Source organism: Pseudorasbora parva, chromosome 2 (genome assembly GCF_024679245.1).
Source record: "Pseudorasbora parva isolate DD20220531a chromosome 2, ASM2467924v1, whole genome shotgun sequence".
Classification (NCBI taxonomy): Eukaryota; Metazoa; Chordata; class Actinopteri; order Cypriniformes; family Gobionidae; genus Pseudorasbora; species Pseudorasbora parva.
The window spans coordinates 60,968,017-60,976,603 of NC_090173.1; the positions used below are offsets into that span (position 1 = coordinate 60,968,017).

An 8,587-nucleotide genomic window follows, 5' to 3' on the forward strand; every position below is an offset into this window, starting at 1 on the left:
TATTATAATTTAATTTCTATCTATCACTATCTATCTATCTATCTATCTATCTATCTATCTATCTATCTATCTATCTATCTATCTATCTATCAAGATGGTATGAAAATGAAAAATAGTTCATTATCCATCCACCAGCATCAAGCAGTTATTATACAAATCTACTTTCCCAGATAGCAAAATTTGTCTGGCCCACCTATGGGCCATGTCCTTGCTTCAATTCTGGCCCAGTTCTGGCTGGGTCCCCGGCCCAAAACTGGCCCACACACTGAAAATGGACACAAATAATTTCTGTGGGCCCAGATGTGGCCCACACCATGTAAAATGACTCTCAACAATTGATGTGGCCCAGGTCTGGCCCAGACACTGTATAGTGACTCTTATTGTTTCATGTGGCCCAGGTATGGCCCAGACACTGTATAGTGACTCTTATTGTTTTATGTGGCCCAGGTCTGGCCCAGACACTGTAAAACAGTCTGGCTGAGATCCGTCTTGGTCCCCGGACCAGATGTGGCCCAGAAACTGCTAAATGTAATTCATTTTTGCAGGGAAACACAATAAAAACTAATTAAATCATTTATAAAGATTAATTAAAGGCTTTTATTTTTAAAAAAATAGCACTACGTGAAGCTTTTGTGAACAATTAATATGGTAAAAAAAAAAACTTAAACAAACATTAACAAGAACACTTCAAAGGCAAGTTAACATTAGTTAATGTCATTTACAAAAAAAAAAAAAAAACATGAACACATTGTGAAATAGAATATTTTCAATGGGGGAAAAAATACGCACACAAACAAACTTTCACTCTTTCTCTCTCACACGCACATACTAACACATGCACATCCATAAACACTTACAAACTCTCACACTCATGGATGCACACTAAACGGCTTCTTTTTGCAAAAGTCGCCTTTTGCGTCCACCCTCTCGATCTGCTGCCAGCTGCAGCCACCTCTTCATGGTCCCCTCAATCTCCATTTCGGCAGCACGAGCCGTGAGGGGGTTTTTCCGAACTGCAGCTTTGAAACAAAGGAATAACTATTGTAAGTTCACTACTTAAGCTTAAGCATAACAGTTTTTTACAATCCCTAGGACCAATTACATGTAACTTTTTCAAAACTCTTTACACAGTTCTCCAAACCAACTTAATAATGTCATTCTTGTTTTGTAAAGAAACTTTACAAAATCATTATGAGATGCTTATGGTAGACCTTTTCCACCACTAAATAAAAAAAATAAAAGTTATAAAGTCAGAATTCTGAGATATAAACTCGCAATTGCGTGATATAAAGTCACAATTCTAAGAGATCTAAATAATAGCTAAACAATAAGAGTGATTTGATTTGGGACATGTATAAAGTCATTTGGTAGGTAACTTATAAGTCCATTTTTAACGTGAAATTGACTGCTGTGCCAAGCTGGTAAGGGGAACCACTGATTCAGTAAGTAAAACGATATACTTACAAATCACTACCTCTTTGAGTTGGAGAGTGGCCAGTGACGATTTTCCATTCACTCCCCTCCAATTGAGGTTCTTCGCCAAGGAGTTGGCAAATACCTTCTTCATTATGCGCCAGGTGCAGTCACGCACATCCGCTCTACCAATAAGCCCGAGCCAGTTTACCTGAAAACAATAAAATTAAATAAAAAAATACAAATGATTAATACATTTACAACTATATAAATGATTTTCTCTTGACATGACCAAAACTCTAACTACAGGCCTCAAAACTCTAACTTTATTGCTGTGCCAAGCCATTAAGGAGAACTGTAGGATGAGTTTTGGAAAAAAAATGACCCAAGCATTAAATGTCCTAGGAATTATAAAATAAACAAGAACTAGAAAGAAAGAAAATCTCACCAATGTTTGCTTGTATTCTGGATTTAGCTGCATCCTTTGCTCCAGACTGAGCACCTGGGGAAGGTCTCGTAGTGGAAGTAACCCTTCCTCTAAATCCAAAGGCTGCACCTGGACCTCCCGGTGTTGCAGCAGTCTCAGTATGCTGGTTTGCTGGTCCAGCACCATCTCTAATTTGGTTAGAACCTCTTTCAGCATGGCTATGTTAAAGAAATGTATGATTTTGAAAAAAATTATAAAAGTAACAAATATACATCTACATCCATCGATTTACTACAGAGGAGAACATTTCTGCATTTCCATAATGACCCATGCAATCTAGAACAGCTTGAATTAGCATCTGGCTTAACATTTGCTCTTTTTGGCTGCTAAATAAAGGCGCAAATATCAGTAAGCTGTAACCTGATGAGCACAAATCTTAGTAAATTGCATTGTGAAACTCCAGCAAATGCCTTTACAATAAGGTCAACCGCAAAGATAACTGTCCACACCTTGTGCTGGATCAAGCTGTTAGTAATACTGGCCCTTAGTTTTATTCCTAATTTATACATAATCTAGTACAATGACTGAGAGGAAAATATCTGTTGGCCTTACCAGATTCTGATGATTGCCGAGGGGGCACTCGAAAAGTCTGATAACCTGCCATTGCTACAAAAGAAAACTTGAATTGAGGATAAAATATTCTACAAAAGAATACTTACAAAAGAAAACGAGATAGAAAGCGAAAGAAAACTCACATGGCATATTGTCCATCGGCTGCCAGTTCTGTATCAGATCTGTGAATGTGCCATGTGGATCTGGTGATGATGCAGCTGGTAAAGTGGTGGTGAAAACGGGGACAAAACTGGTGTTTGGGGTGACTGAGGGGAAGGTTATAATGGGTGCGGTTATAGTGGGGGCAGATGGCACAATTTGTTTGGGTGGTGGGACAGACTCTTCCTCTGAGTCCAGCAAAACCTGCTCCTGACCTCCAGGTGGCCCAATCCGGACACTCTTCCTATTTTAATAATAAAATAAATTTATCAAAATGAAATTAAGTGTATTGCCAAATACAACAATGTTTAATGATAAATATTGCTTAAAATACAGCATGAAAGCATAAAGTAATGTTCTGAAAAAAAATATCTATACATTTTACACCTTGGTTGTCTTTGCCCAGACACCTCTGCTTCCGACTGGAGATCTGACCAGGTCTCTGCCTCTTTGGCCTTCCTCCTGCCCTCTTCATAGCTATCTTTAAATAATAAAAAAGTTGAACATTCCAAAGGGTTAAACTCTAACCCTAACCCTTTCCTACCCTAACCCCTTTCTTGACCCTAACCCTAACCCCTTTCCTAAACCTAACCCTAAACCCTAACCCCTTTCTTAACTCTAACCCCTTTCCTAACCCTAAACCCTAACCCCTTTCCTAAACCTAACCCTAACCCCTTTCTTAACCCTAACCCTAAAACCTAACCCCTTTCCTAAACCTAACCCCTTTCTTAACCCTAACCCTTACCCTGCACCCTAACCCCTTTCCTAAACCTAAACCATAACCCCTTACCTAAACCTAACCCTAACCCCTTTCTTAACCCTAACCCTAACCCCTTTCCTAAACCTAACCCTAAACCCTAACCTAACCCCTGTCTTAACCCAAACCCTTTCCTAACCCTAACCATTTCCTAACCCTAACCTAACCCCTGTCTTAACCCTAACCATTTCCTAACCCTAACCTAACCCCTGTCTTAACCCTAACCATTTCCTAACCCTAACCCCTTTCCTAACCCACACATTCTAGAGTTCAACCCTAACCCTAAACCCTAACCCTAACCCTTTCCGAACCCTAACCATTTCCTAACCCTAACCCACACATTCCAGAGTTCAACCCTAACCCTAACCTAACCCCTGTCTTAACCCTAACCCTTTTCCTAACCCTAACCCTTTTCCTAACCCTAACCACTTTCCTAACCCTAACCATTTCCTAACCCTAACCCCTTTCCTAACCCTAACCCTTTTCCTAACCCTAACCACTTTCCTAACCCTAACCATTTCCTAACCCCAACCCTAACCCTAATACATGGGAGAACAACAGAAATAGCATTAAACACAGTCAAATATACCTGTCGAAAACATGGTTCGGACATCCCACCGGTCCCAGTCAAGATTAGGAACCATCTTATTTTTAATGGCCTGGTAGAGGGCCATGCCCCTTAATGATTTTGGCCAACAGCACTGGCCATTATCCACCCAAATGGCTGGGACCAGCTCCACCTCACGTGTTTCCGCAAACTCTACAACCTTGAACATATCTGTTAGAACACAACCAAATTAATACTGACGAAGGCCAACATTAAACTGAACCAAACAGGAATTATTTACATACCAAGTATCTTGGCTAATTAAATGACAATAGGTGAACAAAATGACTAATCAAATGAACTGAGAAACTAGGTCAAGACAGACAAACTGCGAAAAAAGGAAACTAATGAAAAGTCTATAATATTGACAGGAACACTGGAACCAGCAGCTTTATCCGGTTTCTCCTCTCACTGCAAAGCTGAACAAGAAAAATAGATAAAATTAAATCATCGACACAAGTGCAGTAGTGGCACTGCAACAAATTTATCTTGTTTTGGTAACCTCACATATTTCTCAACATGGTCAAACAACTCAATGATTTTCAGGCTTGAGGAGATTTGGCCAACCAGGTAGATACCCAGCTCACGAGAATTCAGAGGATACTCAAAAAATGGTTCCATTAATTCATATTCCCTGAAGACAAAATATATCTTACCTTGAGACTGAAGAACATTGTCAATCAAAGCAATGGAGTCACCAATCTTTACACACCTGTCTCCCCTGCGTGACACATTAATTTTGGTACCACCTATGACAAGCTCCTGGAATTGAAGTACTGGTATGCCCATCATAGAGGGTGGAACTGGGCCAAGGTTATGCTCCTTTTGCAACTTTCTCTTTCCGTGTGTCGATTCATCATTTCCTGTAAAAGGATCCATTTCAGAGATTCGCCGAATAACCTGGGCTAGTGGATGGTGCGGGGTTCTTATCATCTTTTTCAACTTACCTAAATAATCCTCGAATGGAAATCCAGATATTAGGTCTAGATTCCCGTGAATTCGAACATCCTCAGAAAGATGGGTAAGCCCATGAGCATTGTAAGTAACAAATTCAGGACCATATAATTCTCCAAAATATGTCACAAATGACACAAGCAATGTGTGTGCAAAGTCATGAAGATCTGTAGACAATGAAGGACTTGCAAGGATAAAAATGGCAACGGATAACAACATGAAGTTGTTGTAGACTGGAGCCAACAACACATTTTGGAGAACCACTGGCCCGGTGTACAACAAGAACTGTCGCAACTCTGTGGCTTTCCACCTGAGCCTTTCTGAAAGTCCTCTGGGTTTACGAGCAAAATCCATGGGAATGAAACTTCTTAAGCCTATAAGTTCACTAGAGATAAGGTTCATATGATGAGAAGACAAACGGCAGAGCAAGGGCCCTGATGCAATCTACAAATCCAACAGTCGACGTACCACCCCAAGACAGACAAGATGCATGTAATTGTAACAACAACGACTAATGAGTTTAATGTCTCGGGGAATAATTAACTCAAAAGGGATTTAATATTCAATATTCATGAATTTATGAATATAATTTGCCAGTTGTTCATTACGTATTAAAATTTTCCGATAGGGAAAATTGTTTAATTAAATACAAGTAACCCTTTATGAAATTGCTTGAAATTACCCTACTAAGTTTGTCCTGCAAATTAGTTATAGACTTTTCAAATCAATTCTCAATAAGGGATTACTGCTTTACGAGCGCATAAGAAACATTAACTTTACTGATCAGGATAAGTTCAATATTTCAAATGGTCATACAGTTTACTTTAATAACATAGTAGCATAAGCAGTTAGGTAACGTTTAGATCGCAAGTTTCATTGACTTTGTGTATGTGGCAGAATAACAGACTCAACTCATTAAATGTCTATTGGAGGTTTAATAAACACAGACTAAAAATAACACTACAATTCACACAGAAAGTACATACTAAATATGCATCAAGAGAGTAGAAGTATAGATATTAACGAAAGAATACATAAAAGAGAATAATGAATAGACTGAAGTTAGAGAGAGATAAAAGAGAGAGAGAGACAAAGAGAGGGAGAGAGAGAGAGACAAAGAGAGTGGGGGAGGGTAAGAAACAGCTTTCCTTCAGTTCCTCAAATACGACCTTCACGGAGTTACCTGTCCCAACGGGAAAATAACACACCCTCTTTACAGCAGTAAGAATAAGAATACTTGCATTCTTTTGGTTTCGTTTTGGCTTCTCGCTTGTGTGCGTGTATTTCTGCGTGTTCGGTGGCTTTCTCCGAGGTCGGGAGGGAGCAGCTGGTTGCTTTTAGGGATGCTCCGTGTTGTTGAAGATCGGATTGTAGAAGAGAAGATTTTTGGAAGAGATGAGGCCTGCTTGGAGGGCCTGCATTGGTGGCATGGCTTATGTGCCAGACCCCCCCCCCCCCCGTGGGTGTTGGCTCCCACAGAGAGTTGGAGAAGTAAGAGCAAGAGATTTTCGGAGAAGAGAAGAGAGCGGAGTAAGAGAGAGAAGATTGTCTCCACTGGTCTTTTAAGGTCTGGAAGAAGTCCCACCCTCCAGGGTTAGACTTAACCAATGAGATTGTTGGGATTTCCAGGCGGGAAATTCCTCAGCAGATTTATGGCTCTTTGTTTGAAAGTTCGACTCAGTGGGTCTCTGAGTCTTCATACTATAATTAATGCAACAAACACACACTGCATTTTCTGAATAAGTGATATACATGGAAGTGTAAGTCGTGAAGTGAGCATTAATTTGATAGGAGACATGACATATATGAGGTTATCTGAACTAGTACTTTGTTAAGACAAAGACAAAAAGATGCAAAATACCATACGGAATAAACATTTTACAAGACAGTTATGTGTTTACATATAATGTCCTGGGGTGCATGTTCATTTATAGATGGTTTGTCTATAATTTGAGGCAAAAGCTCTGTGTCTTAAGCTCTTTGTGTATAAGACTTCATGTGGCCAAATTCTTTTGAGCCATAAAACATCTTATCAGATGGTTTCCAGGGTGACGAAGAATCTTTCTCTGTTGTGTTGGGGGAAGGTCTGTCAGTAAGCACAACTTTCAAAACATATTTGTTAAATGTAACTGGCGATTGTGTGTTTGATTCGCCTGAGTCGCTACATAATCATGAGGAAAGCATGACACCATGCCTATACCTACATCAATTAATGGTGACTTTGTGACATGATGGTCCTCATCAGACATCATTTCAAAAGAAAGATCAGTCCGGAGTGTGCTTTTGACTTCTGGAAATGTCATCCTATGCTTAAGATAAAGGCCTGTTTGGACACACTTGTCACAACCTGAATAACCATTGTGAAGTTTTGTTCCTTTGACGAAAGCTCTTGCTGGAGCATCACATATGACAGAGGTGACCTTCAAGAAGCACTGTTTCACCTTGATAAGAAATCCTTCACTTAACACTTGTAACTCACTGACAAGATCCTTAAAGTACTCAACAAGACAACTTGGCTTTGAGTTCCCACAAAACAAAGCAATGACACCTGGCTTCTTCACAACACCCTGTAGCAAGCCAAGGATTGGCCAGAACTGTATTGAAGAACTCTTAAACAAAGGCAATCCATCTACATGCAGCTGCAATTTGAATACATGTCTGCTTGGAATGTGAGACCAGATCCGTTCCATGCTTTTTGAAAAAGCTTTCAAAATGCCGATGTAGTGGTAAGTACCACCAGCAACAGTTTGGATGCTGTAAGAAGTAGTGGTATTGAGAAGAGTTCTTGCGTCCTTTGGTAGAAAAGGATGATGAATTATCAAGATTGCCAAAAGTGCATTCAAAGCTACTAAAGACACCCTGAAATTAACTGCCCAGGCACACAAAGACTCGGTTAGCGATGCACTGCCATTTTCTATGTCATCATCACTTTGAGAATCATTTTCGTTGTCAGAAATTTCTCCCTGACTCTGATCCAGGTATTCCGCTGAATTCACTGTAGCGTTCTCTGCAACTTCACATTCCTGTAACTCATCTTGAAACAAATCAAGCATAGAACTTACACGTTTCACTGCACGCTTTCTAAGACTGCGTCTATCCATGTTTTACCTGTGTTTTTCTTTCTCCAACCTAGGGAAAGTTTTCTTTCTTCAATCTAGGAAAACAGTTTTCTTTCTTCAACCTAGGGAAACAAATAAGTGAGAAATCAACATTAAAATGTTGCACTAGCATAGCATTTTTTTTTAAAAAGTAAGTTACAAAATGTTTTACTTAAGTAAGGTTATTCAAGTCTTTTAAGTAAAATAAAGAAAGAGTATTGCAATAAAAACATTTTCTTAACCTCTTTCTGTTCCTGTCGCCTAAGAATAGAATATTAAAACAACTGAACCGAACCGGAAACCGTGGTTAAAAACCGAGGTTATGTATTGAACCGTGGACTAACTGTATTGTTGCATCCCTAATACATACATACATACATACATACAGAAAACCCAGAAATTATTCAGACAACTTCAACATTTCAGACATTATCACAGTTTATTTGCTGCAAGGCTCTTCAACTGCGCTGTAAAAATAATCCTAGTTTTACGGAAAATAACACTATTTTATTTTTATTTTTTTACAGTATTTTCTTATCATTTTGAATTACGTTTAAAAC

At 39.2% G+C, this 8,587-nt stretch overlaps 1 protein-coding gene across 2 annotated transcripts; it reads right to left on the reverse strand.

Annotated features, from left to right (window-relative positions):
- Nucleotides 1-781: 781 nt before the first annotated feature.
- Nucleotides 782-8,289, reverse strand: LOC137055610 (uncharacterized). Of its 2 annotated transcripts, XM_067429453.1 has the most exons (8): nucleotides 8,038-8,289; nucleotides 3,958-4,146; nucleotides 2,990-3,092; nucleotides 2,596-2,855; nucleotides 2,453-2,506; nucleotides 1,862-2,058; nucleotides 1,465-1,624; nucleotides 782-1,019 (listed from the first exon to the last, which is right to left on the reverse strand). In XM_067429453.1, exons 2-8 carry the CDS (start codon nucleotides 4,142-4,144, stop codon nucleotides 883-885), a joined length of 1,098 nt encoding a protein of 365 aa, XP_067285554.1. In that variant the 5' UTR covers nucleotides 4,145-4,146; nucleotides 8,038-8,289; the 3' UTR covers nucleotides 782-882. The 2 variants fall into 2 exon arrangements, with proteins under 2 accessions (XP_067285554.1, XP_067285547.1); XM_067429446.1 differs by lacking the exon at nucleotides 8,038-8,289 and having other exon boundaries at nucleotides 3,958-5,362.
- Between the last annotated feature and the right edge of the window lie 298 nt (nucleotides 8,290-8,587).

What these genes read in the sequence shown, in the direction of transcription:
- LOC137055610 (XM_067429453.1), bottom strand. Translation starts at nt 4,144, where the DNA reads ATGTTCAAGGTTGTAGAGTTTGCGGAAACACGTGAGGTGGAGCTGGTC. An exon ending in GCCGATGGACAATATGCCAT is followed by an intron (nt 2,507 to 2,595) that starts GTGAGTTTTCTT and finishes TTTCTTTTGTAG; the next exon opens with CAATGGCAGGTTATCAGACT. An exon ending in TCGGCAATCATCAGAATCTG is followed by an intron (nt 2,059 to 2,452) that starts GTAAGGCCAACA and finishes TCTTTAACATAG; the next exon opens with CCATGCTGAAAGAGGTTCTA.